This window comes from Xiphias gladius, chromosome 3 (genome assembly GCF_016859285.1).
Source record: "Xiphias gladius isolate SHS-SW01 ecotype Sanya breed wild chromosome 3, ASM1685928v1, whole genome shotgun sequence".
In the NCBI taxonomy this organism is placed as follows: Eukaryota; Metazoa; Chordata; class Actinopteri; order Istiophoriformes; family Xiphiidae; genus Xiphias; species Xiphias gladius.
Window position 1 is genome coordinate 8,577,751 of NC_053402.1, and position 21,432 is coordinate 8,599,182.

Sequence of the window (21,432 nt, forward strand, 5' to 3'; positions counted from 1 at the left end):
TGCGAGTGTGTGCCTGAGTGTGTGTGTCTGTGTGCAGCAAAATAATTTCTCACACTCACAGCACACTTGGCTGAACAAAGAAGTCCCCTCTTTAGGTAACATCACAAAGCCCGGCTGTCGCTACTCCAGGATTGGTGGAAAAGCACCCTCTCTGTCATGTGATTGGTGCATAGCCCAGGGGCTCAGTTATCATGAGTCAGCCTCTTTTTCTGCATGAGAAAAGGGAGGGAGGAGGGTGAGAGACAGAGGAAAGGGGAGAGACAGACAGACTCGGTTGTCGGAGAGAATATAACAACATTAAACCTTCAATAAGGCAAAATCTAAACTTGTATGAAGCAGAATGTCGAACCATTGTGAACAGAAATCTTTATTAGAAAACTGTGTGGTCTCACACGTTACACAAAAGATACAGAAGGGAATGCTAACCGTATTTTTTTATTTTTTATTATGTACTCAAAAATATCTGTATAAATTGGAAATAAATTGTCTCAAGATTCTCGACCATTTATCAGTTCAACTGCAATATTTAAGAAGAAAAAGATGAAAAATGGAACATGTAATGTAGGGATCCACTTCATTATTGAAGTCCCAAGTTCAGTGGGAGAAGGTAAAGTGTCCGAAAGTGTGTGTGTGTGTGTGTGTGTGTGTTTGTGTGTGTGTGTGTTTGTGTGTGTGTGTGGTTCTACAGATGCACTTTTCAAATCATTTCAGTGTGTTTTACTATCTGAACCCAATAAGACATGTCGAGCAGAAGGTCTGAAATCTGCATGAGCATACATGAGCTATGAAAAACGGATGGAGAGAATGAAGGGAAAAAGGTAATGCACACAGAAAATGAAATTTAAAAAAAAAACAAAAAACAGTTCTCAAAAACACCACTGAAATGAGAAGTATAACTGTAGTATGTGCTGTGTTTGAAGATGACCTCAGCGCACCAGGAATAACACACACTTGTCAGTGTGTGTGTTAGAAGCGTCTGTAGTAGCGGTGCGGGGGGCCATAGTGCATGGGCAGGTCCATCACATCCATGTTGTGGTGATGAGGGTTGACAGGAGGGTTGTGGTGGTGATGGTGGTGGTGGTGGTGGTGGTTGTTGTTATTGTTGTTGTTGTTATTGTTCAGGGGGGGCAGGTGCTGCAGGGGGGGCACATAAGGTGCCGGGGGCAGCCGGGGCACGATCACCTGGTGGTACATCCTGCCCAGGGGCGGAGCCGCAGGGTAGCGGGCGCGTGGTGGGACGAACAGGGGAGCTTGTACTGCCTGGGGGTGAGGCGGGGCTGGGGGGTTCGCGTTGGGTGGGTTTTCGGGCGGCGGACCCACACGCTGCCTCTTGGTGTCGGTGATAGGCTCCGGAGGAGGACCAACCCTCTTCCCTGAATTATCTTAGAGAAGAAGAAAAAAGAGAAGTTATCGATGAACCAGCCATCTCGTCCCATGTGGTTTTATAGCATGTTGAAAAACACTTCCCTGGAGGTTTGAATCTTACCCCTGCACACCCTGTCCTGCCTTACATACTTTACACAAACACATTCAGCCAAACCAAACACAGGAAACACCCCAACACAACTGCTGCCGGTTTATGCTGTAAACAGCCAACCTGTCTGAATAAATAATGGTTAAAAAGACAGAGAGGAAGCAACAGAGAGGAAGAAGAATGTTTCTGCAGTGCAATTTCTCTGCCAGTGAACATAATTCACCACACTTCTACATCAGCCTAAATGGGATCCAAACACGATAATTCATAGTTTCAACAGTTCCAATGAAATATTCTGGTCACAGTTTTCAAAGTGAGCTTGAACCGTTGAGACTGTGCTGTACTGACCTGCACATTTCTTATTCAGCTCTGCCTCTCCTTCCTTCTGGATCTCCTGAATGATTCGCTCGTCATCTTGCTGCAGAAACACAAGCAAAAAGAAGAAGGAGTTAGCTTTTCAACTGTGATGACAGCAGATGTTTAACTGGCAATGTGATAGCTTTTAAAGGAAAGTCTTTGAACAATTGTACTCCACAGGAATAACAGGAATACCTTTACAAGATAATGCAATCCAACACAACACAACAGCAGGACTAGCATTATCAATAATATTATTCATACTCCTATTGTGGGCCCTGTTGAGACTGTTTCAAAGAGACGCCTCTGGTTAGTTCTGAGACAGGTCAGAACTACTGTGATGGGTGGGACTGCAGTTTGTCATTAGAGAAGCTGGTGTGGTCCAGCTGATGATGTGCTAGTCTGGAACATGTGTTTATCTTTTGGGTTAAATTAACTTAAAGCTACTGAACCTTGTGTTCAGAACTGTTAACCTCATTCACCTCTACGCTTGACAGGGAAATCCTTTCATTTAGATAATGCTAAGAAGGCAGCTGACCCCTTTCACCAACCCTCCACTGGTCCCAGTATTTATCCATTTCTTGGCAATGCTTTCAGGACTAGCTCTTGGCTGGCTCTGGTGCCTCTGCAGAGCAGCTGGAGCAGCTCCAGTGCATTAAATTCTTGGGGACCAATTGTTGCCTCTGATTGCCACTGATACTGTGGCCAGGTCACTGTTGGCTAACATGGAGTAAGATGAACAGTCAGTGAACATCTTTTCGAGTGTGGAAGAGTGTGTGTAGAGGACTGCTGAAAAAACTGGGGACTGTAGAAAACTAAAGAGTCAGTGTTTCACAACCTTAATGCCACGATTTACACAAAGCCAGCCAAGTTTTTAGTTATCTTCAAAAAGAAAGCACATAGGGAAGAAACATGTCGGAAAAATTACCGTGGGGTCAGTCCAGAGGGAACACTTGCGGCAGTGGCGGCAGGGCGCGCCAGGAGAGCGGGCATGCTGGCAGAAGTGGTTGTAGCCGGTGATGGGCTCTCGGCAGAGATAGCACATGAAGCTGCCGCAGCGGCATGACATCCGGTTGCAGCCCTCCGACTTGACCAGGCCCGTCCCGCACTTGACACACTTCCTCACCCGAGCTGCCGTCATACGCTCCTCACTGCAGCACATGGACAATGGACAGATGGAGTTCAAAATTTGGAGAAGAAGGAAGCAAGGAAGAGGACTGTAAAGAAAGGCGAGTGGTGGAAGAAGAGCTAAAAGAAGAGAAATTCGACAAGAAGAAAGAAGGGGAGACTACCTGAGACAAACATTACAGTGCTGCCAAAGCACGTTTCTAAATCTCTGGCTAAAGATAGATGAACTTCCTCCTGGGAAGCTCAAGGACAGAGTTTTCCTTGTTTATCGTAAAACTTGATGTCAAATGAGAAATTTTGTCTACAGCTCAGTTTCATGTTTAGTATTTTCCTGTACAGATGAACGAGAGGCCGTCATCCTGATGTTTTGTTTCAGGGTCAAACACACTGTTTTCAAGTGCAATATGTTCACATGTCATTGACTGTCGATTAATCATACAGTCAACATGACTTTGGGCTACAAGTATAAATTAAATAATTGGCCTGAACAGCCCACTGAGATACAAAGATCCCCTGAGAACTGTACTGTATATAACCAAACTAGCATGGCTGTTATCATGATAATTTTATCACTGTAACTGCTGACAGTCAAACACTTATGACCTGATATGGCTGGCATGACTAAAATAAATTGCATTGGAGTGGCGGACTCCGCCACTAACTAGGAGAATTTAAGTAAAGCGAATGGCTTTTTCTGACAAGTGACAACCATAAATCATATCAAAAATGGGGTTCCATGTCATGAAAAGCTTAATGATTATAACTTTAAGTACATGGTCTAAGATAGGGGGGTGCTTATCCTACAACCAGCTGATAACAGGAAAGTTAATGAAGACGAAGGGCAACATATCAGTTGTACTCACACCCAGGACCAATGTAACCTGGTGGCAGTGCATTTCAGGGAGGCACAACACTACAACAGAACCCACCTTGAGACACACTGGCACTGAGTACATTAAAAGCCCAAGAGTACGAGGGGACATGAACACCCAGACTTTTTTTTTTTTTTTTTTTTAAACATATTTAGCCTTCAAATTTTGACCCCAATAGGTCTGAACCAAGAATATAAAATACAACATTTTTGTAAATATGTAAATATATATATTTATTTATTTATATATATTTATTATGTATTTATATGTGGAGTCAGATGCTCAGGAAGAGTATTTATATTTATTATGTATTTAGTGTTTTTCAAATGTTCAATATTATAATGTTTCCTTTCATGTTACTTACAACAGTTTATTTTTGATATATATTTGGGTTTTTTTTTTTTATATATTTGATGTATTACTGTCTCTTTACTCCTAATCCTTGGGGTTGATGTGCCTTTGATAGAGTTTTCATTGTATTTTACTCAAACTGTTAATCATTTTCAGACATTTAACACCCTGGACAGGTTGGATGGTAGATATATGAGTGTGGTAAGATTTTGCTAATATTATGACCTTAAAAAATCCAGCTGGGATCAAAATATTGTCCATAAAAATAAATTTGTAATTCATTCGATGGGGTATTGTTTAGGAATACAATTAGATGTATTATAAATGTCTTGACATAAAATATTTACGATATGGTAAGATATTTAATACTTATTTTTACAGCTATGCTCTGAAAAAAAGTTCACAGATAAACACTAAACTGTTCACTACTATCTATGCATATGTGAGACCTAACCCCTACATATGGAGTGGACTGATGCTGCCATTGTGATTCTTTTAGTTTTGTCCTGTAATAATCATCAGGTCAGTCCTGCTCGGACCCTGATCCACTGATCTGTCGACCAGGCAACGTCCCGTCTCTTTCAGCACCAGGAAATAAGATCTGTGAATGGCTCAAAACAGGAAGTGCTGCCGGTGGGCCTTCTGGGCCACAGGAAGCAGCCGGCCTCCCCGCTTCCTGGAGGGTTGTCCGGGAAACTGAGCTGTTTACCCAGCATCCTCTCTCAGTGAGGATTTGGGGGTGGACAGTGAGAAAACAGAGAAATGACGGGGACTGGGATAAAAATAAACTTGTAGAGTTTATTGAATTTGAATTTATTCTTCGTCATGTAACAATAAAGAAGTGAATTTGAAAATTGTTCCGCTGGGACCTTGATAGAGGATTTGTACAAGTGTGATCATGGAACTGTTTTGTACTGTGTTTTTGATGAGAAAAATGGACCGTTTTGAATCAGAAAATAACCTGACAGTAGAGGATGCGCTTCACGATCGACACTGAGCTGCATCCACAAAAAACAAGAAATAAAAATAAGACAATCAACACCGTAAAAACTGTAAAATCACTGGTAGAAGATGGACTGGTTGGGGATCGAGAGGGGAAAGCACTTCTCTAATCTAAAAGGCCTACTGTCCACTGTGGTGAAAGACAAAGACGTATTCTTAGCAGCACGAATTGACTTCTCACTTCTTAATATTTAGGACATATGTACTGTTTTAGACTTTAAAAGATCACTTGGCCCAAAAACAACAAAAACGCTTAAAAAAAAAACAAACAGATCTATAATAGCAAATAGCGGATATGGCTGAGATGTCATGTCGTTGATAAGAGACTGGTGTGTGGTACTTACAAGAGCACCCTCATGCGGATCTCATCCCTCTCTAGGACCTGCTCACATGTCTTCCCCACATGCTGCTTCCACTGGACATGGCACTTTCTACAGCTCTCCTACAGAAAAAGACAAGAAAAGAATGAGACACATGTACTGAGAGATCAGAGAGAGTGATAAGGTAGAAGAAAGAGAAAGAAGGAATGAGAAAGCAAAAGAGCTCCTTGTAACATTTATTAATTCTTCATATATCATCAAATATCAAGCGATTATGCCACATTTTTACACCCCATCCATCTATCCCTACTCCTCCTCCAACATTATCCCCGTTACTGCTGAATAAGAGGAGACCTGCAGTAACAATATTCCTCCACAGTGTCTGCTCTATATGCTGCTGGTGCTGCCACTGCAGGGACCCGTACTTGCAGACACATCTAGGTGTGGCTCTCCCTGCAAATGTGAGTGTGTATCTGAGGTGAGAGTGCGATTTGCTCGCCGCTGACTGCTCGGTTGCCTAGAAACAGCAACTCCGTCTTCTTCAACCTACAGCCTCCTTCGTCGTGTCAGCCCCAAGACGTTCAGCTAAAGGACGTGCGGGGCAGACAGCATCGCATGCACATACATCAGCTTTGGGTTGCCTCCCTTGCTAACCTCTCAGCTAAGTGGTGTCACCATAAATATTTGAACCACTCATGTAATATTAAAGACTGTGGCATATGACAGCTGATGAAGCACAGTATGATCCATATCTCCACGGCAACCTCCAGTCTGACCCCCATCCTTGGACAGAAACCCACCCTTTACATCGGGTGACCTCTTTACACATCCTTAAATCATTGCGTGTGTGTGTTTTATCTTTCATGTCTTTCTGCTAACACAGGCTTGTAGCTCTCACAATATTCACTGAGACAGCTGTGTGCGCAAGGTCAGCCAGAGGGTGGGGAACTGGGTTGGAGAAGCCAGAGTTTTCCCTGGCAAATGGAGCGGTTTGGATTGTGAAGACTCTCTAAAGGCACACTAGGACCTTTACAGACAAAATGTGGAGCCAGTTTAGTCGCTTCAAGCAAGGGAAGAGCCCTTTTTCTGAGCCATAAACATTAAACAGATGAAACGTAGACCAACAATATTATCATTATTATGGCGTTTCAGGTTTAGAGAATGTCCAAGCAAGAGAGATGCATAAAACATAATCAGGAGACGTGGTAGTGTGAGATTATAGTGAAAAACTCTCACTGGTGTATGATTTCAGTTAAATGGGGGGTTTTTTTTAGAAAAAGGGGAGGAGAGGTGTAGAATTGGACTCAAGTGTCAGAAAAAGACAGATCGCACAGAGACAGAGGAGGCAGAAGGCACAGTGGTGAAAGATCACCCCCTAGTGGTAACCTAGAGAACAGGAAGAGGGACAGCATGAGAAAGAGAACGATAGTTTATGTGTGCATGTGGGACCTGTTAAGCAAGATGTTGAAAAGCAGGATCACACCTGAGTTCTTATAGTGTGGCTAAAAATACAGTTTGTGATGTCAGAGTCAACCCCTGTACGAGGGCGTGTCTTTCCCGCCCCTGGGTGTCTCATTTTAATACATGTGAGTGTGACTGAAATGTGACAATGGTCAAAGAGACACACACACCACTTTATTCTATGTGCAATTAACGGCAATTTGAGCAACCTGACTCTGGAAAAAGCACGTTTAATTACTTTAGTCTCTCCATTCATCAATATGCACACTCCCCTCCCATCCTGTTCTCCTTGTTCTAACTTGTCCTTCATCTCCATTCACTGCACTCATTCCTCTTGGGTCCTACCCTCCTTCCTCCCCTCCCCACCCAGTATCTCCATCCTCCATCTTCATTCATACCTCACCTTTCCTCTTCTAGATCTTTCTCTTTTTCTATCTCCTCCCTTGTGCTGTAGGCTGCAGCAGCCCATATAAGGCAGTGCAGGCTGCCTGCAGAGCTTCTGATTTTGGGGGTGGGGGGCCTTGCATCGAGTGTGTATGTGTTTCTGTTTTTTTTTTGGGAGATGGCTTTTATTGCAATCTATCACAGGGCAGGAAGGAAGAGATGTATACCTAACATGATACTGTGAGAGAAGATGCTTCTGTGGGAGAACTGATGAGATATGCAGCAGATGTGATAATGTATGAGAAGCCAAGTGGAGCGACATAACACTTAGAGATACAGAGACACACTGTCGCACAGATTCAGCTCTTGTTTGCGCTGTGGCGGCCTTCCATTGGCCTACATATTACATTCCTCTAATTTCATGAAGTAATCATACCCAGGCCAGGAACAAGCCTGTCCTCATAACCACATGTGGAATACATTAGCATTCGCTTGTGTGCATGTGTGTGCATGTGTGTGTGTAGGTCAGACAGAGCCAGGGGAGAAGAGCAGGAGAAAGGAAAAGAGAGGGAGGAGAATCTGGGTCAAACCTGATCTGAACCACCTTTGAAACAGAGGAGGAAGTTTGTCCAACCAGTAAGAGGGGAGTGGGAAGTGTGGCCGGCCAATGAGGCAGTGGTGTGGAAGAAGATGGGCGGGTTTACGGAAGTGTGTCAGTTACATAATGAAGCCCCTCCCTGCTCACAGACTGAGCGGGCAGAGGGGCCGACTGTACAATGACTGTCTTCAACCATGCTTATGCTGATGGAAACCAGGGACCCAAAAAACAGAGTGAAAAACAATTCGTACATTAAAGGTAGTCTATCCAATAATTATATTCTTGTGACTATACGTGGCTTTGCAAGGGGGTTTCCACCACAGAGATGGGAAACATAGACTCAAACATAGACACACACCAAAGCAGCCACAGACTCACATCCTCATTCCTACACATCTTAAAAGAGGAAGCGACTTTTAGTCACACTTAGCTTACTGTTGACAAAAAAAAAAAAAAAAAAAGAGATTGACCAATGTTCCCTTTAAAATTCAAAAGTAAAATACAATAAAAATAGGCTTTTAATAGTTGACCTACATCTGCAGTTTTTGGTTACTGTGCTGCAGACAACTAATATTCAGAAAAGGAAAAGATATCTGGAGCATGTCAGCTTTTTTTGTATCTTTGGGTGTGTATGAGGTTGTAATAGGGTGCAGATGTGCAATTACACTGCAGGGCAGCTACTATGAACCTCTGGCTCCACCTACAGGTGAACAGACAGAACTGTGAGAGAAAAGATTAACAACCATATCTGCTATGAGCTTTTGCATTTATATAACCTTGTATAACCTAAAAGTGGAACTATCATACAGAAACTAAGTACGGTCCCAGGTTCCTTTGGTTGAAACACAGGTTTAGTTCAGAAGTTCCGCAAAAGCTTCTTGGTCACTTGGTAAAGTTCAAGCGGTGGAAATGTCCAACTATGGCAGCAGAACTGTAGCAGTAATACACCACCCAGCTCCTGCTGAGGATCCTTTAACCACAGATCTCTGCATTTTTGTCTCCATGTGGGCGCTGCACTGATGTGATGGCAATTAAAAGACAGTGAGGTCTCTAAGTACCATTATTGAAAACTGCTGTTGCTTAGTTTAAAAATAGAGCTCCCTTTATTTTATCAGCAACATTTTGACCAACTACAGGTCTTTCTCAGTGCACAAGGTCTTGCCTGAGGAAGACCTGCAGTTGGTTGAAATGTTAATAAAATTAAAGGATGCAGTGTACTCCCTGTGTTGCAACTGTATTGATTTTTTTCTATCCAGCACCTATCCCAGTGAGGTTTTGTGGATGTGCACACGATTACTCTAACTTATGCAACAAACAATTATTTTCATTACTAATTAATCTGTTGATTTTTTTTTTTAAATAACTGATTAGTTGTTTAATCTATAAAATGTCAGAAAATAGTTTCCCAGAGCCCACGATGGCATCTTGACCTAAATGACTTGGCCTGCATGTTTACTCTATTAGATACATTGCATATTCATTTCTGTTATTTAACTATCCGGTCAATCTACTAACTGGTTAAGCACTAGTTTGAAAAATGCACAGTAACAAACGAGTAAAAAAATAACCCTAAAAAAATTACCTACCAATTATCCACCTCTGTCCACAGTTACAAGCGGGCTACACCTAATACCATATTGTGAAGAGGGGAGTAGAAATACAGTGTATATAAACATACATTTATAATGTAGGGATTTTGACACGACCCCATCTCTCTCCTTCATTCGGGGACTGTAGAGATTGGAGGAGTGTGTGTGTGTGTACGTGTGTGTGTGTGTGTGTGTGTGTGTGCGCGCGCGATGAGTCATACAGCGATTGTGGTGTGGTAGCAGTGAGTGTGGGACACAAGAACGGAAACAAAAAGAGACAAAGACACATCAGGAGAAAGAAGGGAGGGATGTGTTTGTGTGGTAAGTGTGAGAATAAGACTGTAGGTGTGTGTATATGTGTGTTTGTGTGTGAGTGTTACTGCCAAATAATGGAGATTTTCAACTGGAATCCATGTGACAGCCTTGGCAGACACAAAGCAATGCCTCCCCCTGCATTCCTCAGACAGAAGGAGGATGCCCAGAGATAAACAGAGAGGGAGACAGAGGTGTTGACCTAGTCTGATGGAGCCATTTCATCACCAAAAACTGTTCATCAATCTTTCCTCTCACTTATTTTGATCTCTGTCTCTTGCCTATGCTGCGCTGAGGTGATTTATGCTGTAGTGGACTCATGATGCCTCCTCTTGAAGTCAAATCATGGCCTAATCTCTCTTTTGTAGAGCATAATTTAACTCTGAAAAACAGCCATATGAGATTACATCAGAGGATGCTTATACTGTGCCAGAGCCACAGTGTTAACCTACACTTGACTGTGAACATATTCCCTTAAAGTAACGGTCTGTAGAGGAAAGAGAGCAGCAGCTCCCCAGAACCACAAAGTGTTTGATACAATAAATAAACACACAGAGCTGGACTGACCTTGCGGCACCGAGGGTTGGGACAGCTAAACAGAGACATGTCTTTGTCCAACAAGGCCGGGAAGTTGCAAAATGGACACCTGCGAACGGCAAACAGGAAGGAGGGTTAAAGGTGAAGGTGAGAGGAAATTAATGATACAGCTGTACATGAGACAAAAAAAAAAAAAAAAAAAAAAAAAACCCATCCAAAATATCCCACTATGAGAAAACAAGCAACCACTATTTGTGGTCTCTGATGAATGTGAGGATTCTGTTTACACCATAAACAAACATGCATCCATGCTGACTCGATTGTAAGTTCAAAATCCGAAATGCATACAAAAATCCAGCTGGACAAAAAAGTCCAAGTACAAGTGAGACTAAATGTTTGCAACCCATCATAACGGATCGGGGCTGCAACTGCTGATGATTTCCATTTTTCATGACTCATGGTTTAGTCTGTACAATGTTGGAAAATATTTAAAAATAACTGAAAATGTTAACTGAGATAAATCACATGTAAGCAGTTCTGACAGAAGATGAAGGCAGGGTGTGAGCACCAGCGCACACACTCACCGCACTAGTTCATCAGCACAGGTGGCAGCGACCGCCTCCTCTGCCTGCCTCTCATAATATTTACACAGTATGTTCTCTGGTAGGACCTTCTCCAGCTCACACACTGGGTAGGAGCAGGGGCAGCCCCCCTCCATGCAGCTCAGCTCCGACTGCAACAGGAACACACACACATTAATACACACATGGACAAAACATTAGAAACACCTTCTAATATGATGCAATCAAGTCTAACACTGCCTTGAAATGCAGTCTCATAAGACGAACCAGAACCAGAGAGGATTTATTACAGGACTGTTTTATTGGATTGCATTAATTTATAGAGGCGTTTAAAAAATGACAACTCTGTGTATTTTACATGGCCACATGCAAGGTCTGTCAATCATTAAAAAGCCTAATATTGTTGTTTTTTCCATGTTTTATTACAAATTTTGTATACTCTATATTACCGTTGGCCATGTTCCATGACACAGTGTTACACATTGATAAATGTGATTCCTTCCATTTCGCTGCAGTATAAAAATCAGCCTGCAGAGACTTGTAACCTGGACCGTATTGACAGAGTTTGGCAGATGTCTACTGCAAATTTAAAGGTAGTAAAACATATCCATTAATATATATATTTTTTTAAAAACTCTAAAAAACTACTTTGGAAAATGATATTAGTGTAAAGTGCATACAATTGCAGAAAATTAGGTTTAGCATACAAAAACACTAGTATGGTCCTCTTTGACTGAACGCTCCATTCCAACCAATATTTGAATTTTTACCTACAGCATTAGCATTTGACTGTCACATCAAGACATTTGTTTAAATATGGATAGTCATTATTAGTTGCCCGGCCACATTAGCAGGTCGGCCCGACTCTCATCATGTGAGGAAAACAGCACGTGTCCGTACCTTCCCGGAGCCAAACACTGCCTCCTGAGCATATTTGACCAGGCACTCCTTACAGAATAGATGACCGTCTGAACACTGCGTCATCTTCTCAAATGCAAACTCCCCATAGCAGCAGCCACACTCAATCAGCTGGCCGTCCTGAAGAAAGAATGATTTATAGTCACATTATGATGTAGCTCTGTCATTTCCAAACCTTTCTGGGGTTTTCAGGCGTCAGCTTTTTGATAAATTTGTGGAAGTGTCAAGTGCCTCATGGTACTAAAGGGATTAACAAGTAAAATTAACCCGCAAAGCAACCAGTCTACAAGTAAATTATTTTTTAGGGACTTGGAAACTTCAAAGACAGCAATTACATTCAGCCATTTGACTTAATACTCAGGATAACTTCAGGACCTATTTAAAGTAAATATGGCTCCAAAAATTAAAGTTACTTAGTGAAAGCCTCATAAACTATCTTAAATATACAGTAAATTCAGCAGCAACCATGTACCTGACTAACAAACACTATCCTGAACAACACACCAGCAGCCTCAATATATCTGGCATTTGGTAATAAACACTGTAAAGATTTTCCATCCATTCAGCAAGTACAAGGTCATGAGGTTTTGAGTATGTAGAGTTAAATATATCAGGTAATTTTATACCATAACATTTTTATGTAATATGATATAGTACATGTTTCTTAAAATTCAATTGAGAAACCATTTATAGACAAAATAACCAGACAAGGTTTGGCCAAATGAAGCACTATGATACCAGCTTTTTCAGCATGACCACCACCTGCAGTATGAACCACTGAAGGTTACATCTGTTTGACTGAGTTATGTGTGTAGTGCTTCCTACCTTCTTATATTCATCTTCATTGACCTGCAAAGCCAGGAGGAAGTCCTCATGCTGTCGGGGGGGGGGGGGGGGCAGGATGAGCCGTTGATACAGCGTTTGGGTTAGTAACAATACCAGATGAGTCAGCATATAGGCAAAATTTTTAATTTGGCTCATGAAAAAATATATTTTTTTGCAGATTATATTTTTATTGGTTTCGGTAGGTAGGCAGGCTACTGCTGAAACCAATACAACTCAACTATACAAACAGTAGTATAATGCTGGTTGAAAAAATTGTAATGCTAGTAGAGCAAAATATAAACTCACTGTTGAGCAAAGACAAAACAAAAAAAAATACAATGAAGTGTAACTGTGAGTGACAGAGTGTGTATATACCTCTGCCCATTCCTTGGCTTTTTGCTGATAGAACGACAGCTCCTTCTGCACAGAAGCTTCCAGATTGTTGTACGTCCTGCAATAGCGACGGTCATTCTCCAAGAAATACATCCTCTTGTCAAACTTCACTGAACCTGGTGGACAAAGGCAACGAAGTGAATGAAAGCCACATTACATTCAATCCTACATTCGTAATTTTAACTGCACCAACAGTTCAGTCAAAGACCCACTGCACAGTAAAAGTAGGTTTAAATCAGCTGAATCAGCAGTACAATAAAACAGTGCTTTCACAACACTGATGGAACATTCGACCAGAGACCAAAAAGGTATCAAAATGGTTTCCCATGATGCCCCTGTACTGTAGCTCTGCAGTCAAACTCATTTACTGAAGCCTTTGTGAGTGAAAGAATAGCAGAAAGGCTTTATCAACAAATAATGGCTTGTTTAAAATGTTACATACACTAGCATATATTCATACTAAGTACTGCACGTGCAGGTGAGTGCACAGATCAGAGTAAGTGATGTGAACAGCAGCGGTGTGCACAGTGAGAAAAGCGAGAACGTTTGCTCACCATGTTCAAAATGGAAATCAATGTAGCAGCGCTCAGAGGAGGCTCTGCTCCGTCGTCTCTTTCCTGAGGGGTCGCCTGAATCTTGCCACTTCTTCAGAGCTTCACATAAGGCCTGGCAGAGCAGGAGAGAAAGGGAGAGAGAAAGACAGTGAAGGGGTGCTAAAGAGGCAGTTGTAGAAGAGGGAAAGAAAGTAAAGAAAGGGAAGAATTATAGATGCACTCCTAAGACGCACAGCATACTACGAGACCACAGGTACCTTGCGTGTGATTGCATAGTGTCCCTTCAAAGCATTGAGGGCCCATTTGATGTCCTGACAGCTGAGCATCCTGAAGTCTGCCATGAGTAAGTCGGCAGCCTGCATCACAGCCTCGGGTCCCACAGTGCCCAGCTTGGCGTAGTCAAACAGGTCCTCGGTCACCTAAAAAGACCCGGATTAAAAAAAACATATACAGAGCTGTCAACAAAATGACAGAGGAAAAAGGACGCTATCTAACTCCAATTTTGCTACAATACTTGTTTCTGATTGTAGGACGGGTGGGGGAACAGCTGAATAACCAGCCTTTTAGGCAAGAGAGAATGAAGGGGTCTGTTTTTGCACTGTCTTCTGTTTTATGTGAACAAGCTGGAGAGCCTGAGGTGGGATTGTTGTTTCTTACTGTATGCTGTCATACAGTATGTGTGTGTATAGTACCCTGTAAACTTTACAGTTACTGTCCCTTTTCCATGTGAAACACTCATAATATAGTTATTCTCTCAATATTTTTATCATCTGTTTACAATTCAAGCCCATTCCTCAACAAGCTTCATTAGATAAGTATTTGTCTGTTGACATGATTACGTAATCAGGAACATTCTCTCCTTCATTATTACTTCCACCAAGGAGGTCACGTAATTGCCCCCTTCTGTTGGTTTGTGTGTTTGTTTGTTGGTTTGTCTGTTTGTTTGCCAGTGTGATTACGCAAAAGTACTGAACATATTTGTATCAAACTTGGTAGAGGCATGGGGCATGGGCCAGTGAAGACCCCATCACATTATGGGGCAGATCTGGATCATTTACTATGAATTAGAATGTTTTCCTCTGAAATCTGGCGTTTGTTTTTCCTAGTTTTCAAATGATGTAACTGTCTATTGTGCAGGCGAGGATGTTAAACATTGACTTACACTGACCCACATCGCTAAATACTAGCCAAAGTTGAGAGTCTAAACATCACACTTTCGCAGTAACACCTTTTACAGGTTTTATACTCTTGTGGGACTAACAGACAAACTCACCTCTGTCTGGCTGTCTCCAGACTCCAGTAGGATGCTCGTGGGAGCTGCTGTGGCTGCTGCAGTCTCCCTCCTTGGATACTCTGTGTTCTCCAACAGCAGGTTACATATACTGGCAACACAGCAGAGGGGAGATGCAGGTAAACAGGCTTGCATGGACACACACACAGTTACTGGTATATTTACCAACAGTCTTTCATTATCTGTCAAACTACAAAACAAAACAAATTTAAGTATTCAGATTTAAACACCAGGTAACATTTTCAGTTAAATCATGCACTTTTGATAGTTCAATGACAATGAAAAAAGAAAGAGGTCTCTTTCTTTTTAAACTATAATAGAGATGTAATTCAAGTTAGTGACTTAATTTCATAAAGAAATCATGGTATCAAAATACACACAACTCCATAACCAAATTAAGAAAACAAAGGATACAGCTTCAGATCTGGAAATCTTGTCATATAGGCATAGCTTTTCGCTCAAACTGCAAATAACTCAATCTGACTCTATACAAATACAAGGGCTGCAACTAATGATTTATCTGATTAGTCTTCCAATGTTTTTCTCAATTAATTGTTTGGTCTATAAAATGTCAGTAATTTTTTAAAAGTTGTAATAATAATATGCTGGTCTATAAAATAGTGAAAAATGCCCATAACAGTTTACCAGAGCTCAAGCTGACATAATCAAAAGTCTTGTTTTGTTTGACCAAAGTAGACCAAAACTCAGAAAGATTCAGTTTACTATCACAGGAGACTCCGAAAACTGTCTGAAACCATTGAATAATAATGTCAATCAAAAATATAAACATTATGAACCAGCCAGGAGATATACAGGACATAAATACAGATAAAGAATGCAAGTCAATCTCATTAATAGATCTATTATTACATAGAACATTTTGACCAGTATATGACTTGATATGTCTACTCTGTTACATTATGCAGGAAATCATTTGTACTACACTTTTTGAAAACAATTTTATTCACCCAAACTAGAAAAGGGCTAGATAATTCAATAGGTATTCGTTTAATATCCTGAGCAACTGGATCACTCTTCCTAGCCCTATATGAAACACTGTAGAAAAAGGGTAGGCACTTCTTACACATTCAAGTCTTTCACATTATTCTTTTGGATCAGTTCTGCTACATAGGCTTCTTGGACATCCGGGAATAGATCCAGCTGTGGAGAATACACAAAGAATTGAAGGGATACAGACAGGAGGAGGAAATGGAATTGAGATTGAGGAGGTGAGAGACATAGTCACACCACAATTAAAGTTATTTAACTTGATATTAACCAACTTTAGTGAGTCTTTCTGTTCAGATGCAATGCGTGTTTGGGTGTACACGCTTCGTCTATGTGGTACTTACAACAACAGTGATGAGGGTTCTGATGTGGGGTTGCTGCTCTGGTCTCTCTCGTGGCACAGAGGGACCAGGCCTTGCATCCTCTATTCGGGGAATGTCCTCTGGTGCAGGAGGGACCGCAACCAGACCAGGGGCTGGATTGACCCTTTCTGGGTTTTGGGCCATTATAAGACGAGCTTCTCCTCCGTTGTGAGGGACTGAGGCTATGGGAGCTGGAGGAACAGGAGGGTTAGAGTTCACATCAGGCAACCCTATCATGAGACTGCGGGCTGGTGGACCCACACCGGAGGCACCAGCTTGTGGTGGAGGATTGGGAACAGCCTCCCCAGGCGCCTGGCTCCCCAGGATGATCCGGTGACCTGCCTCTGGAGGTCCTAGTCTCTCTGGGGCTGCAGCTATTAGTACTGCAGGAGGGATCACCGGTAACACCTGAGGGGGTTGTATTGCCTGGACTGGAGGCTGGGCAGGGGCCTGAGCCAGGGGTTGTGGCTCAATCTGAATGAGATTGCCTTGCATTCGATTGAGTGGCACAGGCTGCCGCAGGTTCTGCGTCCTGAGTTGCAGCTTGGGCTGGCTTATTAGAGCTGAGGCATGGATGCTCGGCTGCTGTGGAAGAACAACTAGCTTCACCTCGTTCACCTGGATGAGGTGGGGCTGTAGGGTTGTAGTCCCACTGGACTGGAGCTGTGTTGATGTACCGGGCTGAGGCTGCGTCCGTGTGTGAGACTGTGACTGTGCATATGAAGTACTAGCCTGAGGATTGTCTTGTGAATGAGTACTTGTACTTGCCTGTTCTTGAGTCTTTGTAGAAGAACTTGACGCAGTTACTGCATGCGCACAAGAATAGTTTGTGGCACTGGCAGAGGTACTCGCCTGGGTCTCCACCGGTACGTGTGCTGAAGAGCCAGCTTGTGGCTGTGTGAGTCCAGATGTGCTGGGCTGAGGCTGACTAAGTACTTGTATAGGTGCTCTGGATGAGACAGCGTTAGCCTTGGCATTTGTGGAGGTAGATGGGGTTTGGACAGAAGAAACTGCATGGAGCTCCACATTTGTATGTGCTGACGTACCATCCTGTTGCTGTGATTTTGTGTTAAGTTTTGGCTGAGACAGTGTGTATGAAGAAGAGCCAGGTTGTGGCTGTGTGTGTCCAGACGTGCTAGACGGCACTGGTGTCTGTGTTCGTGTGGCCGGCCTTACTGCGGAGGAGTTGGCGTTGGCATCTCTGGAGGTAGAGGGGGCAGAGCTGGGGTCCCCTGTGGGAACCCCAGAAATTGCACTACTGTGCCCTACAACTTGAATTAGGTTTTGAGAGGCCCCACTCCATTTCGCTGCTGGGCGAATCACATGTCTGCGTGAAGGAGTTAGTGGCTGCAGGAAAACACAGGAGGCACAGGAGAATGAAACAACATGCTTCTTTTTTGTAACTTCTGCAGCTCATATTATTGACAGCAATTTCTGACAACAGTATAACAAAACACCTTTACACTCGTCTAAAGATTTAAATAACAAGTCTCTCTAATATTCAGAATAAAGATTTAAGAACACTGCTTATCAGTCACCTCCAGTATGCTGATGTCGTCATCATCGGCATCATCTGGGACTAAAACAGGACTGCCAGGTACCAGAGTCACAGGCTCCTCATCTGAGTCGTCAGAAATGGTGATGAGCTCCCTCTGACGGGCACGGGAGCCTATGCAGACACAATCAGCTGAATTAATATCAGCATTTTCAGTTCAGTGCATGAAGACAGATATTATATTTATGTCTTTAAGGGACGAAGAGTATGAAAGAAAAAGAGAGATTAAGATAAACATGGTAGGAGCCAGTTTTAAATTTTTATGATGTAATTATTTATGTTTATCTTTGTTATAGTACTTTAAATCCAGCAAGGAAACCTGTTTTCTGTATCTGAAAGACTGTCCTTTTGGTCCCATTAGCAAAGCAATGTGACATTCAATTTCATGCCACAACTGCATTTCCTGATATATAAAAAACTATGTCTGACACAGACATTTGACTTATTTGTATGATCAGAGGTGATACTTCACATGTCAGTGCCAGTGCCAAAGTCTCTCAGGATAAATGCAAGTTTAAATGGTAATTGTAGCTTACACCGACATTTTACATATACAATTTGAAATAAGACCCTTTGCAAGGCAAAGTAGGCTAGTTTACAAGGCCTTGAAATAAAGATTGGATTTTTCAACATATTGAAATTAACCTGCAGTTTATAGAGGGCGCTGATAAGTTTATTTAAAATCTTTTACAGTAGAGCTTCACGTCTCATTGACTAGAATTGAAATTATGGACTTTTTTGCAAGCAGAACTGAACAAATATGTCATTTCGGATGAAATTACATTATTGTGACACATTTCTCTTTATGTCTGTGATGTAAGAGAACAGCAGCACACGAAGGTTTCTGTTATATTTATTTGCATCCCTAATGTTGCGTGTTGAACAGCAATGGTGTTTGCCATCAGGAAACCCAACCTTGAAACTATCAGGACCGAAATATACACCACCAAGAACCAGGTTAGATAGTGTATGAAATTTTGTAATAATGGGGAAAAATTGACAAGAAAAGTGAGTCAGCCTCATTCAAAAACTACATCGGCATGTGCAGCATATTGTAGGATACAATGCCACTAAATAAAGCCACTGGTGCCAGTCACAACCTGGCACTATTGCTGTAGATGATTAAACTGAGAGATGGAAAGTGATGGTTTTATTAAAATGTTTACAGTTTGAGCTGGAAATGGTATATGAAGGTGTGTCTTACCTTGGCTGCGGTGGACGTTGAAACTTGCCAAGTGAATTACATCGTCATCACTGCCTCCATCTGCCATTGTGAAACTACACTTACCCACTCCCAATAACTGCCCACACACAGAGTCACTGAGGAGTCAGTACCATCTACACCCCCACCCCACCCCCCCCACACCCACACACACACACACACACACACACACACACACACAAATAATATTTAAGTTCTGGTAATCCCCTGGAATTTAAACAAATGGTTTCACTTTTAGAATACATGACTAGTCGTCACATGAACCAAACTAAGAAGGGCTGGACCCCCCCCCCCCTTAACTTACAAAAATCTGATCACACAAATAACAAATGCGACTACTCAATGGCCAGCTCAACTGGCATGTCAGGAGAAGAGAACTTAACGAAAAGGAAGCCTATGCAAAAGCAGAAATGTAAAGCTTGTGGAGGAGGGTTAAAGGACAGGATATGTGTCACTTTAAATCACCAACTAGAAATAACATTAGCTAGCTAACTGAAAGTTGTTTCGATGTGCTAGCTAGCCTAATCCCACGAGGATATCTTGTATCACTCTCTTTTATTATCTTTACTTACTAGCCCAGCCCTAGTCCCCTTACATCAAATCAAAGCAGGCATTAATTCAATGTTAATCTTATACTTTGTTAAACAGTAACGTTGGACGCTAACATTGCGAGAAGCTGGCAATATTGAAATTGTAGCTATATGAATTTGCATTTTATTCATCGTCTTGACAATCGCCTCAACACTGTACTATTCGCTTGAAGTTTAAGATGCTGTGGTTAAAATAAAACATATCAGAGCAACAACCGATCATTTCCGCGCACACACAGAACAAACCACTGCTCCCAGCTAAGCTAATGTTAATTAGCATGGCTGGCTAGCTAGCCAGTAGGGTAAATAGTTAGCTCACTTCTGTCAGGAATTCTGTCCATAACACCAATTCAAACCAAACATGTACAGTTTAAGATCTATGAATGAAAACTACACTAGCAGAAATGTATAATACCGCAGCTTCGTTCTGATTAACCAGTCCAAAACGCCTTCTTGGTGGACCTGACAATCCGTGAATATCGAAACAAACTGCCAAAACAAGAACAGTAGCGACGTCACACGTACAATGCCTTTTGCTGCGTAAGCCAGTGGTCTTCTGGGAACTGTGGTCTGACGGGAGAGGGTGTCTTTGGAATTGTAGTAAGATTCAGGACTTGGGTATGTCCAGCAAGCAGACACTGTTTTTTTTTTTTTTTTTTTTAAAGCCACAAGAACGACGGAGAAGAGGGCTGTGGACAGTTCTCTTCCAAGCTAAATGTTACCATTATTGACTTATCATGAATACTTATTGAAAGTCACAAGTAACAGGTAAAATAATAATAATGATAAATATATAAAATATAAAATAGGTTATCCATAATTTCAAATATCATAATTATAAAAGGTTAAGTCATCATCAGAAACTACAAAGGCTGTATTTCTAAATGGCACAGATCTTTATAAGATTTTTAATTAATTCCATCAAAAATCATTTATTTATGTCAAAAAATATAAATGTACACACCTGTGGTAGATCTTGGAGAAACACTGATCTACTATGCTTGTATATAGCATGTAAATAATTCTATTAATGTAAATCAAACATTAATACATTCCTGTATATAGCGAATATTTGGTTACTCTGCTTAAAGCTGCAATGATTACATGATTAATTTAGTAGACAGTTGCCCTAAAGTTAATTGGCAACTATTTTGATAATTGGTTGACAGTCATTTTTCAAGTAAAAATTCTAAAAATTCACAAAGTTTCTGCTTCTCAATTTACATTTTTTTCTGCTTTTCCTTGTCTTACGTGATAAAAAACAAAATATCTTTGTGTTTTAAACAGTTGGTTGGAAAAAAACAAGCTATTTCAAGACCTTACCCTTGGCTTTAGGAAACAGTGATGGTTATTTTTTTGTGATAAAAATAAAATTCTTTAACATTTTATAGTCAAAATCATTCATCAATAATGAAAATGATCATTAGTACCAGCCTTAGCTGATTCACTTGGATAGCCGTATTCATACTGAACTATCCACTGACACAGAGAAAATAATGCACATAACACAGGGCATGTATTTTCAATTTAATTTCTTTTAATATAATCTTATTTACATTGTATTTTTTCATAAATGTTTAGTACATAGTAAGTTACAATACTCTTGCATCCATTACACAGTGAACTCAGAACTTAAAAAATGAAGATTGAAATGATACTGCTTAACAGTCTTCAATCTCCAATCTACGACAGATGCCAACGTTTTCCATATTGCTCGCTCAACATTTCAGTTTTTGATTTCATTCACT

The 21,432-nt window shown here is 41.4% G+C and overlaps 1 protein-coding gene across 2 annotated transcripts; it reads right to left on the reverse strand.

Moving 5' to 3' along the window:
• Positions 1-374: 374 nt before the first annotated feature.
• On the reverse strand, positions 375-20,269 carry rnf216 (ring finger protein 216). Of its 2 annotated transcripts, none has more exons than XM_040123401.1 (17): positions 20,210-20,269; positions 19,077-19,210; positions 17,856-17,986; positions 16,300-17,664; positions 16,032-16,108; positions 14,930-15,038; positions 13,914-14,075; positions 13,657-13,768; positions 13,085-13,218; positions 12,710-12,760; positions 11,867-12,004; positions 10,970-11,118; positions 10,416-10,494; positions 5,529-5,626; positions 2,760-2,982; positions 1,823-1,892; positions 375-1,382 (listed from the first exon to the last, which is right to left on the reverse strand). In XM_040123401.1, exons 2-17 carry the CDS (start codon positions 19,141-19,143, stop codon positions 967-969), a joined length of 3,381 nt encoding a protein of 1,126 aa, XP_039979335.1. In that variant the 5' UTR covers positions 19,144-19,210; positions 20,210-20,269; the 3' UTR covers positions 375-966. The 2 variants fall into 2 exon arrangements, with proteins under 2 accessions (XP_039979335.1, XP_039979329.1); XM_040123395.1 differs by lacking the exon at positions 20,210-20,269 and adding an exon at positions 20,100-20,205.
• Positions 20,270-21,432: the final 1,163 nt, after the last annotated feature.